Genomic DNA, 17,078 nt, shown 5'->3' on the forward strand with positions numbered 1-17,078 from the left:
GGGTGAAATGAAGAACGCGATGTGCTTTATCTTCTAAAGTATTGCACAAGTTAATTGCAGACAGGGCTATAAATTAAACATTTTCATTGGTAGCACTGGTGCTCCTAACTTTAAAAAGTTAGGAGCACCACATGAAACTTAGGAGCAGCAGAAAATATGATTTTTTAAATTGATTTAGATACAGCTATGTTGGGCCTATATGAAATATTCTAGCTACTTTTGAAGCACGTTGTGCCCCAGAAACGAATATGTAAATACATTAATTTATTATAAAAGCTAAAATGTTGATACGAATACGTTGTGTAAAAGCACTAATATCCTATTGAGATGCATTACATAGAAAATGTTACACTGTCTCTTTAAAAAACGTCAGGTTTGTGATGATGACATGCAAGACATCAGTCATTCATTCATGATTCAGCTATGATCATTGATCTCCTGAAGAAGATATCCCTTTTTCCTTTCTGTCTGTGTCCCTGAATGTTTACATGTACTGGTCAAGATACCAGAATGGTAACTAGCTAGCCAATGAGGTAACAGGACTGAACAGAGTGTCAACAAATGGTTAACAACGTTGATGTGTGAGTAGTTTCAGAACGGCCCACGACATGGTTTATGAATGTGAAATGAGGCGCAGGCGATCCGCTACAGGAACATAAAAATATTGCACTGGTGACACAAATTGATGTAATGATGCAGCCGACCACCAGAGGGAGGCAAATACACGTTTATTGGACAGAGGACCTTTACATGGTCCTAGGAAGGTCTGGATGGCTGTCTTCTGACTTATAAAATGGAAATCAATCAAATAAGTCATGTAAACATATATACACTGCTCAAAAAAATAAAGGGAACACTAAAATAACACATCCTAGATCTGAATGAATGAAATAATCTTATTAAATACTTTTTTCTTTACATAGTTGAATGTGCTGACAACAAAATCACACAAAAATTATCAATGGAAATCAAATTTATCAACCCCATGGAGGTCTGGATTTGGAGTCACCCTCAAAATTAAAGTGGAAAACCACACTACAGGCTGATCCAACTTTGATGTAATGTCCTTAAAACAAGTCAAAATGAGGCTCAGTAGTGTGTGTGGCCTCCACGTGCCTGTATGACCTCCCTACAACGCCTGGGCATGCTCCTGATGAGGTGGCGGATGGTCTCCTGAGGGATCTCCTCCCAGACCTGGACTAAAGCATCCGCCAACTCCTGGACAGTCTGTGGTGCAACGTGGCGTTGGTGGATGGAGCGAGACATGATGTCCCAGATGTGCTCAATTGGATTCAGGTCTGGGGAACAGGCAGGCCAGTCCATAGCATCAATGCCTTCCTCTTGCAGGAACTGCTGACACACTCCAGCCACATGAGGTCTAGCATTGTCTTGCATTAGGAGGAACCCAGGGCCAACTGCACCAGCATATGGTCTCACAAGGGGTCTGAGGATCTCATCTCGGTACCTAATGGCAGTCAGGCTACCTCTGGCGAGCACATGGAGGGCTGTGCGGCCCCCCAAAGAAATGCCACCCCACACCATGACTGACCCACCGCCAAACCGGTCATGCTGGAGGATGTTGCAGGCAGCAGAACGTTCTCCATGGCGTCTCCAGACTCTGTCACGTCTGTCACGTGTGCTCAGTGTGAACCTGCTTTCATCTGTGAAGAGCACAAGGTGCCAGTGGCGAATTTGCCAATCTTGGTGTTCTCTGGCAAATGCCAAACGTCCTGCACGGTGTTGGGCTGTAAGCACAACCCCCACCTGTGGACGTCGGGCCCTCATACCACCCTCATGGAGTCTGTTTCTGACCGTTTGAGCAGACAAATGCACATTTGTGGCCTGCTGGAGGTCATTTTGCAGGGCTCTGGCAGTGCTCCTCCTGCTCCTCCTTGCACAAAGGTGGCGGTAGCGGTCCTGCTGCTGGGTTGTTGCCCTCCTACGGCCTCCTCCACGTCTCCTGATGTACCGGCCTGTCTCCTGGTGGCGCCTCCATGCTCTGGACACTACGCTGACAGACACAGCAAACCTTCTTGCCACAGCTCGCATTGATGTGCCATCCTGGATGAGCTGCACTACCTGAGCCACTTGTGTGGGTTGTAGACTCCGTCTCATGCTACCACTAGAGTGAAAGCACCGCCAGCATTCAAAAGTGACCAAAACATCAGCCAGGAAGCATAGGAACTGAGAAGTGGTCTGTGGTCACCACCTGCAAAACCAGTCCTTTATTGGGGGTGTCTTGCTAATTGCCTATAATTTCCACCTGTTGTCTATTCCATTTGCACAACAGCATGTGAAATTTATTGTCAATCAGTGTTGCTTCCTAAGTGGACAGTTTGATTTCACAGAAGTGTGATTGACTTGGAGTTACATTGTGTTGTTTAAGTGTTCCCTTTATTTTTTTGAGCAGTGTATTAAAATGTATTTAAAAAAATAATAAAAAATTCAAATGGCAGTATTGACGTTATTGAAAAATTATCCCGTGGCTGTTTCAAAATACCCCGGTATAGGGTATATATACGGTATACTGCCCAAGCCTATAACATACCTTGGTAGAGAGGAAGGCGTTGAGGTGTTGGTTGAACGACAGGACAGGATGGTCAGCCACTCTCTTCAGGAACTTATCCAGAGCCTTCCTCCTCGTCTCTACAAACTCCTCAGAGAACCGGTCCACCACCCCCTTCATCACAAACTTCTCAGGGAGGGGCTGGAGGGGGCAGGGCGAGAGAGAGCGAGAGATAGGGGACAGAAAGTGAGAGAGAGAGAGTCATTCTAATGGTTAAGACGTTGGTTTTCCGAGTGGGAAACTGGGGTTCAGATCCTACCAGTTACGCTAGTACATAACTTACTGGTCTGAGATGTGTAGTCAAGGGTTAGGGTCAGGGTTAGGGGTCAGGGTTAACCTACTGGTAAGAGATGTGTAGTCTAGGGTCAGGCTCAGGATTAACCTACTGGTAAGAGATGTTTGGGTTAGGGGTCAGGATTAACCTACTGGTATGAGATGTGTAGTCTAGGGTTAGGGTCAGGATTAACCTACTGGTATGAGATGTTTGGGTTAGGGGTCAGGATTAACCTACTGGTATGAGATGTGTAGTCTAGGGTTAGGGTCAGGATTAACCTACTGGTATGAGATGTGTAGTCTAGGGTTAGGGTCAGGATTAACCTACTGGTATGAGATGTGTGGGTTAGGGTCAGGGTTAGGGTCAGGATTAACCTACTGGTAAGAGATGTGTAGTCTAGGGTTAGGGTCAGGATTAACCTACTGGTATGAGATGTGTGGGTTAGGGTCAGGATTAACCTACTGGTATGAGATGTGTAGTCTAGGGTTAGGGTCAGGGTTAGGGGTCAGGATTAACCTACTGGTATGAGATGTGTGGGTTAGGGTCAGGATTAACCTACTGGTATGAGATGTGTGGGTTAGGGTCAGGATTAACCTACTGGTATGAGATGTGTAGTCTAGGGTTAGGGTCAGGGTTAGGGGTCAGGATTAACCTACTGGTATGAGATGTGTGGGTTAGGGTCAGGATTAACCTACTGGTATGAGATGTGTGGGTTAGGGTCAGGATTAACCTACTGGTATGAGATGTGTAGTCTAGGGTTAGGGTCAGGATTAACCTACTGGTATGAGATGTGTGGGCTGAGTGTCCTCCAGCTTGGTCCTGAGCCAGTCAAAGTCCTGGTAACGCCGCCTCACAGAGTACTCTGGTAGGTCAAACTCCACCCGCGTTGTCTGGGGGGGGGGGGGGGGGGGGGGGGGGGGGGAGAGAGAGAGAGAGAGAGAGAGAGAGAGAGAGAGAGAGAGAGAGAGAGAGAGAGAGAGAGAGAGAGAGAGAGAGAGAGAGAGAGAGAGAGAGAGAGAGAGAGAGAGAGAGAGAGAGAGAGAGAGAGAGAGAGAGAGAGAGAGAGAGAGAGACAGAGAGAGAGAGACAGAGAGAGAGAGACAGAGAGAGAGAGAGAGAGGGTTACACTGTGTTACCTAATCCTAATCCTAACCCTGACTCTAAACCCTGACAGGGTACTCTGGTAGGTCAAACTCCACCCAGGTGTTCTGGAGGGAGACGCAGGGAGAGGGGCCGGCTATCCCGGCTATTAGGACTAGGTGGTAGATTTTCCAACACGTCCAACAACACGTCCAAGAACACGTCCAACAACACGTAACACCTCACATCATTCTGCCCAAAAACAATGACATTCTCTCTCAACCAGTGGCAAATGGGCTTTTTAGGTGATGCCGCCCTGTGATAAGCAGTGCTCACTTTGTCAAAGGCAACGGCGCAAAATATTTATCTTGTAAATCCAGGGTGCTGTTGGAGAGACGCATTGCTGCAGCACTCCACCAACTTTCCCTCAAAAAATCATCCCGTTTACATTGTGATGTATACCACTTGACTAAAAGTATGTGGACACCTGCTCGTCGAACATCTCATTCCAAAATCATGGCCATTAATATGGAGTTGGTCCCCCCTTTGCTGCTATAACAGCCTCCACTCTTCTGGGAAGGCTTTCCACTAGATGTTGGAACATTGCTGCGGGGACTTGCTTCCATTCAGCCACAAGAGCATTAGTGAGTTCGGGCACTGATGTTGGGCGATTAGGCCTGGCTCGCAGTCTGCGTTTCAATTCATCCCAAAGGTGTTCGTTGAGGTCAGGGCTCTGTGCAGGCCAGTCAAGTTCTTCCACACCGATCTCGACAAACCATTTCTGTATGGACATCGCTTTGTGCACAGGGGCATTGTCATGTTGAAACAGGAAAGGGCCTTCCCCAAACTGTTGCCACAAAGTTGGAAGCACAGAATCGTCTAGAATGTCAATATATGCTGTAGCGTTAAGATTTCCCTTCACTGGAACTAAGGGGCCTGAACCATGAAAAACAGCCCCAGACCATTATTCCTCCTCCACCAAACTACAGTTGCCACTATGCATTTGGGCAGGTAGCGTTCTCCTGGCATCCTATGACGGTGCTAGGTTGAAAGTCACTGAGCTCTTCAGTAAGGCCATTCTACTGCCAATGTTTGTGTATGGAGATTGCATGGCTGTGTGCTCGATTTTATACACCTGTCAGCAACGGGTGTGGCTGAAATAGCCGAATCCACTAATTTGAAGGGGTCTCCACACACTTTTGTATTTATAGTGTATTTCATTATGCATTCACTAAGTCTTGCTCCGCTATTGAATGGACAAGTGTAGTGTTTGTAACGCAAGATGGAGAAGAGCCTGTCTCTCGTCAGAGAACGCATTTATTTTGGGAGATTGCAAAATATGATATTTTCATACAAGGTGACAATAAAACATGTTTTGTTTAGTTACTTTTTCCTAAACTTGTTTCTCTAACTTTATAGCAAGTCAAGCTAGCTTGCACTGCAGAGCTAGCTAGCTAAAAGCTAGGCTAAAGATACCATTGTAGCAAGCGACCTCCACCTAATAATTATTTTACATTTACGTCATTTAGCAGACGCTCTTATCCAGAGCGACTTACAAATTATCAAAAACAAAACCTCATTACCATCACAATCAACTTCAAAAGGGAGGTAACAGTCATAATATCATTGGAATTACAGCCAATGTGTGTATTATTTAACATTACTATTAAAATAGTGCTCACTTATAGGAATGGGTAATTGTTTACAAGTTGTTAGTTATCCCATAAAGCCACACATATTTTTATCTTCTTCTGTGGTTTAGTAACTTCCTGTTTTTCGACAGACTCTGGCTGGACTGAAGAGGACGCAAAGTTAGAAATGTGTCTAAGTCTCCAACGGAGCCTTGAACTGCAAGGGGGCATTGCGATTCCACTCAGTAGTGGACGTCCCCATTTGAAATTCATGACATCTGGTGAAACGGAACGGAGTGCTTATGGGCAAAGCCTCGTTCACATTATCCATAAGCACTTCGTTGGACTGGAGCGTAGACCTAGGGTTAGGGTTAAGGTCAGGGGTTAGGGGTTGGGGTTGGGGTTAGGGGTTGGGGTTGGGGTTAGGGGTTAGGGGTTAGGGGTTGGGGTTGGGGTCAGGGTTATCCATAAGCACTCCGTTGGACTGGAGCGTAGACCTAGGGTTAGGGTTAAGGTCAGGGGTTAGGGGTTGGGGTTGGGGTTAGGGGTTGGGGTTGGGGTCAGGGTTATCCATAAGCACTCCGTTGGACTGGAGCGTAGACCTCAGTTCATCTTTCAATCACCCAAGTGGGTAGATGCTCCTAAAAACCAATGAGGAGATGGGCGAGGCGGGACTTGCAGCGCGTTGAGCGTCACAAATAGAACCAAGAGGACTTCTAGTCGGACTCAGGAGGCGCGCACACCATCCACCGCTTCCGAGCATAATACCCGCTAATGTTCAGTCCCTGGACAATAAAGTAGACGAGCTCAGGGCGAGGATCTCCTTCCAGAGACACATCAGGGACTGTAACATTCTCTGTTTCACGGAATCATTGCTCTCTCTCGGGATATACTGTCCCCGTTAAGAAAAAGGGGAAAAATTAGTATTAGCATTACTTTAAGGTTTATGTAAATGGTAGGTTCAATCCTGTTACTCTGGTTGTGTAAGTTGCTGTTTTAACATAACTCTGTACCTAATACAGGTCAGGGTCAGGGGTTAGGGTTAGGGTCAGGGGTCAGGGTTAGGCTGTGCACATCGTGTTCTTACCCTCTGTACTCTGAAACTTGCATGTTCGGAACGAGGTGTCTGTTCAAACGAAGTCTCTCCTCATCCTAACAGTTCTTAGTACTCGCATGAGAACACAGAGGACACCGACTATTTGGCCAACTCATTCAGTAGATATCTGTACCTAATACGGGTTAGGGTCAGGGGTCAGGGTCAGGGTCAGGGGTTAGGGCCAACTCATTCAGTAGATATCCGTTGGTTTGACACATTGACACAGGTGTGGTGGATTAAGGACATGTAACCAGGTTGGGCTATATAAGCCACGCCCCAACACGAATCACCTACGGGTGGTCGCTGACAAGCTCCATTTTTGCGATAATTTATCGATATCAAATAAAGATAGATTGTTTGAAAAAAATGACAAAGTCTCTCTCACTTGATTAGAATTTTCCACGACAGCAGTGTATGTTTCATGATTAACTCCTCATGGTGTGATTGTGATAACGTACAGGAACTCAAGTCCTTTTATTCACCTGACCTAGAATACCTTACAATCAAATGCCGACCGTATTACCTCCCAAGAGAATTCTCCTCAGCTATAGTCACAGCCGTGTATATTCCCCCTCAAGCCGATACCACGACGGCCCTCAAAATAACTACACTGGACTTTGTGCAAACTGGAAACCACATATCCTGAGGCCGCATTTATTGAAACTGGGGACTTTAACAAAGCAACTATGAGGAAAAAGCTACCGAAGTAGCAGTCGTGCTTCAAAAACTCTCGACCACTGTTACTCTCCCTTCCGGGATGGCTACAAGGCCCTCCCCCGCCCTCCCTTTGGCAAATCAGGTCACAACGCCATTCTGCTCCTCCCATCCTATAGGCAGGAACTAAAAAAAGGAAGTACCCGTGCTAAAGTCTATTCAACGCTGGTCTGACCAATCGGAATCCATGCTTCAAGATTGTTTTGATCAAACGGACTGGGATATGTTCCGGGATTCTCTGAGAATAACACTGACTGAGTTCATCAATCACCTGCCATACAACCCTTATCACAGAAGGATTACTTTATACTATTCCAGGTACAGTGAGGGAAAAAAATATTTGTTCCCCTGCTGATTTTGTACGTTTGCCCACTGACAAAGAAATGATCAGTCTATAATTTTAATGGTAGGTTTATTTGAACAGTGAGAGACAGAATAACAACAAAAAAATCCAGAAAAACGCATGTTAAAAATGTTATAAATTGATTTCCATTTTAATGAGGGAAATAAGTATTTGACCCCCTCTCAATCAGAAAGATTTCTGGCTCCCAGGTGTCTTTTATACAGGTAACGAGCTGAGATTAGGAGCACACTCTTAAAGGGAATGCTCCTAATCTCAGCTTGTTACCTGTATAAAAGACACCTGTCCACAGAAGCAATCAATCAATCAGATTCCAAACTCTCCACCATGGCCAAGACCAAAGAGCTCTCCAATTATGTCAGGGACAAGATTGTAGACCTACACAAGGCTGGAATGGGCTACAAGACCATCGCCAAGCAGCTTGGTGAGAAGGTGACAACAGTTGGTGCGATTATTCGCAAATGGAAGAAACACAAAATACCTGTCAATCTCCCTTGGCCTGGGGCTCCATGCAAGATCTCACCTCATGGAGTTGCAATGATCATGAGAACGGTGAGGAATCAGCCCAGAACTACACAGGAGGATCTTGTCAATGATCTCAAGGCAGCTGGGACCATAGTCACCAAGAAAACAATTGGTAACACACTACGCAGTGAAGGACTGAAATCCTGCAGCGCCCGCAAGGTCCCCCTGCTCAAGAAAGCACATATACAGGGCCGTCTGAAGTTTGCCAATGAACATCTGAATGAGTCAGAGGAGAACTGGGTGAAAGTGTTGTGGTCAGATGAGACCAAAATGGAGCTCTTTGGCATCAACTCAACTCGCCGTGTTTGGAGGAGGAGGAATGCTGCCTATGACCCCAAGAACACCATCCCCACCGTCAAACATGGAGGTGGAAACATTATGCTTTGGGGGTGTTTTTCTGCTAAGGGGACAGGACAACTTCAGCGCATCAAAGGGACGATGGACGGGGCCATGTACCGTCAAATCTTGGGTGAGAACCTCCTTCCCTCAGCCAGGGCATTGAAAATGGGTTGTGGATGGGTATTCCAGCATGACAATGACCCAAAACACACAGCCAAGGCAACAAAGGAGTGGCTCAAGAAGAAGCACATTAAGGTCCTGGAGTGGCCTAGCCAGTCTCCAGACCTTAATCCTATAGAAAATCTGTGGAGGGAGCTGAAGGTTCGAGTTGCCAAATGTCAGCCTCGAAACCTTAATGACTTGGAGAAGATCTGCAAAGAGGAGTGGAACAAAATCCCTCCTGAGATGTGTGCAAACCTGGTGGCCAACTACAAGAAACGTCTGACCTCTGATTGCCAACAAGGGTTTTGCCACCAAGTACTAAGTCATGTTTTGCAGAGGGGTCAAATACTTATTTCCCTCATTAAAATGCAAATCAATTTATAACATTTTTGACATGCGTTTTTCTGGATTTTTTTGTTGATATTCTGTCTCTCACTGTTCAAATAAACCTACCATTAAAATTATAGACTGATCATGTCTTTGTCAGTGGGCAAACGTACAAAATCAGCAGGGGATCAAATACTTTTTTCCCTCACTGTATTCCTTAAAGAGGTGGGGTTTCAAGTGTCTCCGTAAGGTGGTCAGTGACTCCACTGTCATGGGGGAGCTTGTTCCACCATTGGGGTGCCAGAGCAGCGAATAGCTTTGACTGGGCTGAGCGGGAACTGTGCTTCCGTAGAGGTAGGGGGGCTAGCAGGCCAGAGGTGGATGAACATAGTGCCCTCGTTTGGGTGTAGGGTCTGATCAGAGCCTGAAGGAAAGGAGGTGCCGTTCCCCTCACAGCTCCGTAGGCAAGCACCATGGTCTTGTAGTAGATGCGAGCCTCAGTTCATATGGTAGAGAAATGAACATTCAATTCTCTGGCAACAGCTCTGGTGGACATTCCTGCAGTCAGCATGCCAATTACATGCTCCCTCAAATCTTGACACATCTGTGGCATTGTGTTGTTTGACAAAACTTCAAATTTTAGAGTGGCCTTTTATTGTCCCCAGCACAAGGTGCACCTGTGTAATGATCATGCTGTTTAATCAGCTTCTTGATATGCCACACATATCAGGTGGATGGATTATCTTGGCAAAGGATAAATGCTCACTAACAGGGATGTAAACTAATTTGTGCACAACATTTGAGAGACATTTCTGGGATCTTTTTATTTCAGCTCATGAAAACATGGGACCATGAGCTTTACATGTTGCATTTATATGTTTGTTCAGTGTACCTTCAGCTTCCATCCACATTACAGGTTAGGGTTAGGGTTAGGGTTAGGGTTACCTTAGTGGCGACCTTGTAGGTGATGTAGGTCTCCATAGTGGAGACGTGTTTCTTCGGGTCGTCGACAGTAACAAAGAGGTCACGTGTTTCTCCGTCCAGGTCGTCGTCCAGCTGCAGCCGGTTCAGGAGGGAAGATGAGGAGGCGGGACTAGATGTCTCCACCGGCGTCCCGTTGGGCAGACTCAGGTCCTAGAAGCAGGAAACAGGAAGTAAATAGCAACATCATTAGTATGTCTGCATCCCAAATATAATATAATATAATAAATATAAATATAATATATAATATAATATAATATGCCATTTAGCAGACGCTTTTATCCAAAGCGACTTACAGTCATGCGTGCATACATTTTTTTTTTGTATATGGGTGGTCCCGGGGTTCGACCCCACTACCTTGGCGTTACAAGCGCCGTGCTCTACCAGCTGAGCTACAGAGGACCACATTAACATTTATGGCTCCATGTGGTCTCTGGTCTAAAGTGGCACCCTATGGTCTCTGGTCTAAAGTGGCACCCTATGGTCTCTGGTCTAAAGTGGCACCCTGTGGTCTCTGGTCTAAAGTGGCACCCTGTGGTCTCTGGTCTAAAGTGGCACCCTATGGTCTCTGGTCTAAAGTGGCACCCTGTGGTCTCTGGTCTAAAGTGGCACCCTGTGGTCTCTGGTCTAAAGTGCTGACATCAAGGTGTTACTGCTTTTATTTTGTTTGGAAAACAAATGTTTGTTTTTACACTATCGGAGCTTTGGATTCCATGTTCTGTGGTTGCTTCGGAAGCTCGTCTGACTGCGGCGTCACATCTGTGGCCTCAAGGCAAGTTTGCCTTCATAAATTAGACTACTGCAATGCTCTACTGTCTGGCTAGCCAGATAAAGCACTACATGCATTTCAGCTAGTGCTACATACGGCTGCTAGAATCTGGACTAGAACCCACCAAAAAAATGTTAATGTGATCATATTACTCCAGTGCTAGGCTTCCTGTTCAGGCTAGTGCTGACTTCAAGGTGCTCCTTGCTAACCTACAAAGCATTACATGGGCTTGCTCCTACCTATCTCTCTGAGTTGGTCTTTCCCCAATGTCCCTCTATCCTTTTTGGCACTGAGAAAATGTCAGGTCTGCTGAGTGCGAACTGAAACTTTGTGAAAATTCTGTGCAACTTCCAGCGCACGCGTTTAAATTGAACACTGAGGCTGTACCCGTTTTAAGTTCCAGTTTTAACAGTGGCCCAGTAGGCTACTGTGGCTATTTGATCATAATGTAGGCCTGCCAGAGTGGCCTACCATCAAAAACAATGGAGAAAATGCATCCCATAACATTTTAACATGGAAATATCTGTTCAATCATTCAGCCTACAGTAGCAGTCAGCGTGTGGTGTTCAACGTAGGGCTACATTCCATGAGACTTTTGACAACAACAAAAAACATGCAGGGCTTGGCATTAACCTGTTTATCCACTGGTCCTTCAGACAAGGAGGTGACTGAAAATGTTGTTTTGTTGTTTGATGCAAGAAACGACTTTACAAAATAAAATGCATTAGAATTCCCATACCATTACAACAGAGTATCAGAAAAATTACTCTACCCTCTGCCTATTGGCTACTTAGGTTATTCAAGCCTGTCTCAAAACACAACACTGCCCCTTTAAGACAAAAAAAAAGCTATATGCACACGTGACTACATGCAGGTCTCACTTTGATCTCAAAACAAGTGCATCTACTCACGACCGCTCACGCTGTAAACACGGTCCAGTTCAAAGTAAATGGCACAGGTCCATATATGGCAAAGGTCATTTTGCGTATAGGCCTACTGCAGCTCTGATTGGTTATGCCGCACCAGTCTGTGTAGAGTAGGGGCTGAGTAGTGCCTGTCAATGCAATAGAATCCTACACCGATGCCTTTTACCGACAACAAAATCTCATGCATAGTTTGTTAACAGGGAACAGTTTGGAATCTGATTGATTGATTACTTCTGTGGACAGGTGTCTTTTATACAGGTAACAAGCTGAGATTAGGAGCACTCCCTTTAAGAGTGTGCTCCTAATCTCAGCTCGTTACCTGTATAAAAGACACCCGGGAGCCAGAAATCTTTCTGATTGAGAGGGGGTCAAATACTTATTTTCCTCATTAAAATGCAAATCAATTTATAACATTTTTGACATGCGTTTTACTGGATTTTTTTGTTGTTATTCTGTCTCTCACTGTTCAAATAAACCTACCATAAAAATTACAGACTGATCATGTCTTTATCAGTGGGCAAATGTATAAAATCAGCAGGGGATCAAATACTTTTTTCCCTCACTGTGTGTAATATATATATATCCACACAGTGATCCCTTGTGAAGATGCTGGAGGACACAGGTACAAAAGTATCTATACCCACAGTAAAACGAGTACTATATCGACATAACCTGAAAGGCCGCTCAGCAAGGAAGAAGCCACTGCTCCAAAACCGCCATAAAAAAGCCAGACTACGGTTTGCAACTGCACATATAGGGACAAAGATCGTACTTGTTGGAGAAATGTCCTCTGGTCTGATGAAACAAAAATAGAACTGTTTGGCCATAATGACCATTGTTATGTTTGGAGGAAAAGGGGGGTTGTTTGCAAGCCGAAGAACACCATCCCAACCGTGAAGCACGGGGGTGGCAGCATCATGCTGTGGGGGTGCTTTTCTGCAGGAGGGACTGGTGCACTTCACAAAATAGATGGCATCATGAGGAGGGAATATTATGTGGATATATTGAAGCAACATCTCAAGACATCAGTCAGGAAGTTAAAGCTTGGTCGCAAATGGGTCTTCCAAATGGACAATGACCCCAAGCATACTTCCAAAGTTGTGGCAAAATGGCTTAAGGACAACAAAGTCAAGGTATTGGAGTGGCCAACACAAAGCCCTGACCTCAATCCTATAGAAGATTTGTGGGCAGAACTGAAAAAGCGTTTGCGAGCAAGGAGGCCTACAAACCTGACTCAGTTACACCAGCTCTGTCAGGAGGAATGGGCCAAAATTCACCCAACGTATTGTGGGAAGCTTGTGGAAGGCTACCCGAAACATTTTACCCAAGTTAAACAATTTAAAGGCAATGCTACCAAATACTAATTGAGTGTATGTAAACTTCTGACCCACTGGGCATGTGATGAAAGAAATAAAAGCTGAAATAAATCATTCTCTCTACTATTATTCTGACATTTCACATTCTTAAAATAAAGTGGTGATCCTGACTGACCTAAGACAGGGAATGTTTACTAGGATTAAATGTCAGGAATTGTGAAAAACTGAGTTTAAATGTATTTGGCTAAGGTGTATGTAAACTTCCGACTTCAACTGTACATATCCTTTAAAAAAATATATATATATTTCCCTTTATTCCTTTCCAACCCCACCACCCCTTCCCTAATTGGAGTAAACTTGTGAACAACAACGCTTAGGCCTCGACTTCCAGTTTGTACATACTATATACACCTTATGGACCCAGTCAATTTTACAATAGTTCTATTTTGTTTGTTTTTCCTCCTGAACTTCCCCTACCCTCAACCTCTCCGATCATTTTCATGATGTCCATCCGGTTTGCTTCTATATGCCATATCTTTCTAACTGTGCTCTTTCAACAAAGCTCTCAACCTATAACCTATATACTTATTATGGACACAGTATGCTTTACATTAGTTATCTTGTTGTTGTTAGTTGTTGTTAGTTGTTATTAGTCCCATCCTTCAATTCCATTCAACACCACCCATCTATCTCGTAACACCATCCATATTGGATTTCTATTTGCCATATATTTTTCAACTGTACTGTGATGTTTTACAAAAGTTCTGAACCTTTCTATTCTCATTGTTTCTACAGATTGTAAATTGAAAATAATTTTTTTTGCTAAAAGTATTATTATATTATTGAATGATTGACTGTGACTTTTCGGATCACCCAGTAGTGCTAACTGCAGGGTTAGCTCCAGCTAAATATTGCAATCCTTTAGCCATTCCAGGACCTGTGTCCAAAAACAAGCTACAAACGGACAGTACCAAAACAAATGATCTAATGATTCTGTCTCTTCGCAGCAAAATCTGCAGAGCTGGGATGGTTGTATCCCCCATATAAATAACATTATATTGGTAGCAATAACTTTATATAGTAATTTAAATTGAAAGATTCTAAGTTTTGAATCCGGTGTCGTTTTGCGTATCAGTTCATAAACACTATGCCATGGAATCGGTACGTCAAAAATCTCTTCCCAACTATTTTGCAATCTATATGGGACGGCTGTCAATCCTTTGGTCCTTAAATGAAACTGATATACTTTTGTATTTATCACAGTTTTCCTTAACCAATTATGTTCTTTAATGCAGGGCCGACAGACAAGTTCCTTACTTTCTCCCCCTTCCACTTTCCTCTTCCATTTTTGCGGTAAGGCTGCAATTTTTGTTAGCTGCATGTGCGACATAACTCCACCAGTCCTACCGAAAGATTTTTCACCAATTAGCATATTTGAGTTTAACAACAACATTTGTTGCATTATTTGTTCTGTCGTTTCTGGAGGACTAGAAGTAAAACAGTGGAAAACGTAGTTTACACTGGAACAAAAAAAAAAGTGGTTCAAGAGTTGTTTCCTGTTCTGTAATATAACAAATAGTATAAAAAGGGCCATGTTCTGAAGAAAGGGACACACCCCAAGGAGAGAGAGAGAGAGAGAGAGAGAGAGAGAGAGAGAGAGAGAGAGAGAGAGAGAGAGAGAGAGAGAGAGAGGGAGAGAGGGAGAGAGGGAGAGAGGGAGAGAGAGTGAGAGGGAGAGGGAGAGAGAGAGAGAGAGAGAGAGAGAGGGAGAGAGAGGGAGAGAGAGGGAGAGGGAGGGAGGGAGAGAGAGAGGGGGAGGGAGAGAGAGAGGGAGGGGGAGAGGGAGAGGGAGAGAGAGAGGGAGATGAGAGAGAGAGAGGGAGAGGGAGAGGGAGAGGGAGAGGGAGGGAGAGGAGAGGGGGAGGGAGAGAGAGGGAGAGAGAGAGGGGGAGGGAGAGAGGGGGAGGGAGAGAGAGGGGGAGAGAGAGGGAGAGGGAGAGAGAGGGAGAGGGAGAGGGAGAGGGAGAGGGAGAGGGAGAGGGAGAGAGAGAGGGAGAGAGAGAGGGGGAGGAGAGAGAGGAGAGGAGAGAGGGGGAGAGGGAGAGAGAGAGAGGGGGAGGGAGAGAGAGAGGAGAGAGAGAGGGGGGAGAGAGAGAGAGAGAGGGGGGAGAGAGAGAGGGAGAGGGAGAGAGAGGGAGAGAGAGAGGGGGGAGAGAGAGAGGGAGAGAGAGATGGGAAAAGAGAGGGGCAGAAAAAGAGGGAGAGAAATGGAGAGAGAGAGAGAGAGAGAGAGGGGGAGAGAGAAAGGGCCATGTTTCTGAAGAAAGGGCCGTGCCTCAGAACATTTAAAAACAGCTACTAACCAGGCTTAGCAGGTCAAAGTTATTCGGCTCTTTAGCCTCTATTCACATGTAGGAGTCCCCCTCAGGTTTTCAGACAGCGGTGAACTTCAAGCTCAAAATAAACTTTCATGGCTCCATGTTAATCACAAGACCTTCTGTCACACATTCTAATCTACATACCAAATGGCACCCTCCGGGCACTGGTCTAAAGTAACGCACTATATAGGGAATAGGGTGCTATTTGGACTGCACCCTGTGTCGCTCCGCATGCATTCATTACCTGGTAGAGACTTGGCAAATAAGGGAAAAACAGCCTCCAGATATTTCCTGAGCTGAAACTAAGTATAGGCGTGATGTTCCTCATTGTGTACAAACTCCGATGACCTTCGGATCAAGTCGTTCACATTTAGGCCAGGCCAACTGACCCAAGAAACTAAAACCCAGCAGAACACATTCTTGGAAGTGTTTCTTGATGTTCAGTCCAATGCACAGGTTTAAGGAGGGGGTGATGTAAGCCAATCTAGTTCCCCTAGAGAGCTAAGGGTCAACATTAGGCTAGTGATGCGTTTGATTGTGGAACGCCAGGAATGGCTGAACCAAGATTAATGGCATCCATAAAGTGTTCCTCCTTCTCTTGCAATAGTAAAGTGTTGCCACGACGACCCACAGGGCAGGAGCCCAGGGCAGGAGCCCAGGGCAGGAGCCCAGGGCAGGAGCCCAGGGCAGGAGCCCAGGGCAGGAGCCCTGTTTCTGTACTGTGAGGCAGGGTGATGTCGACCTACAACGCCAAGCAGAGGCATTGGGTCCCATTTTTTAGAGTCTTTGGTATGACTCGACCAGGGATCGAACACCAATCTCAGGGTGGATACTCATCATTCTCTATAGGGATACTCTGACCACAAAACCAATGAGTTGGTTCTCTCGCAATAACAAAGCTTTTTGTTGAGTATCTCACAAACTAAAAGTTATGTACAATAAACATTCCCCATAGAGAATGACAAGATGTCCCAGGTGATAACACAGAACAGGTGTAGAATGACAAGATGTCCCAGGTGATAACACAGAACAGGTATTGTCAGGCATTTGGCTGAGCGCCCCATGACTGCCACTGACATCCCACGCTGAAACAACAGTAACCTGCAGTAACCAACAGTAACACGCAGTAACCTGCAGTAAGATGCAGTAACCAACAGAAAACTAAAGAAGCCAAATTGGTGTTTGTTATTATTTGTGTTTCATTCATTTTGAAATAATACTATTTAAAGGGGCCATTTTGAAATAATACTATTTAAAGGGGCCATTTTGAAATAATACTATTTAAAGGGGCCATTTTGAAATAATACTATTAAAGGGGCCATTTTGAAAAAATACTATTTAAAGGGGCCATTTTGAAATAATACTATTTAAAGGGGCCATTTTGAAATAATACTATTTAAAGGGGCCATTTTGAAATAATACTATTTAAAGGGGCCATTTTGAAATAATACTATTAAAGGGGCCATTTTGAAAAAAATACTATTTAAAGGGGCCATTTTGAAATAATACAATTTAAAGGGGCCATTTTGAAATAATAATATTAAAGGGGCCATTTTGAAATAATACTATTAAATGGGACATTTTGAAATAATACTATTAAAGGGGCCATTTTGAAATAATACTATTTAAAGGG

General features: G+C 44.8%; 1 protein-coding gene across 1 annotated transcript in view; it reads right to left on the reverse strand.

The window, feature by feature from the left end:
- Positions 1-17,078, reverse strand: part of LOC311136063 (sorting nexin-30-like) — a 55,839-nt gene that overhangs the window by 21,147 nt on the left and 17,614 nt on the right. Inside the window, exons 2-4 of the mRNA XM_084170126.1 lie at positions 10,021-10,209; positions 3,620-3,730; positions 2,549-2,707 (exon numbers count right to left, since the gene is read on the reverse strand). Coding sequence (XP_084026252.1) covers positions 2,549-2,707; positions 3,620-3,730; positions 10,021-10,209 — 459 coding nt within the window. The remainder of the gene's footprint in view (positions 1-2,548; positions 2,708-3,619; positions 3,731-10,020; positions 10,210-17,078) is intronic.

Source organism: Coregonus lavaretus, assembly GCF_964263955.1.
Source record: "Coregonus lavaretus genome assembly, chromosome: 10".
Lineage (NCBI taxonomy): Eukaryota > Metazoa > Chordata > Actinopteri > Salmoniformes > Salmonidae > Coregonus > Coregonus lavaretus.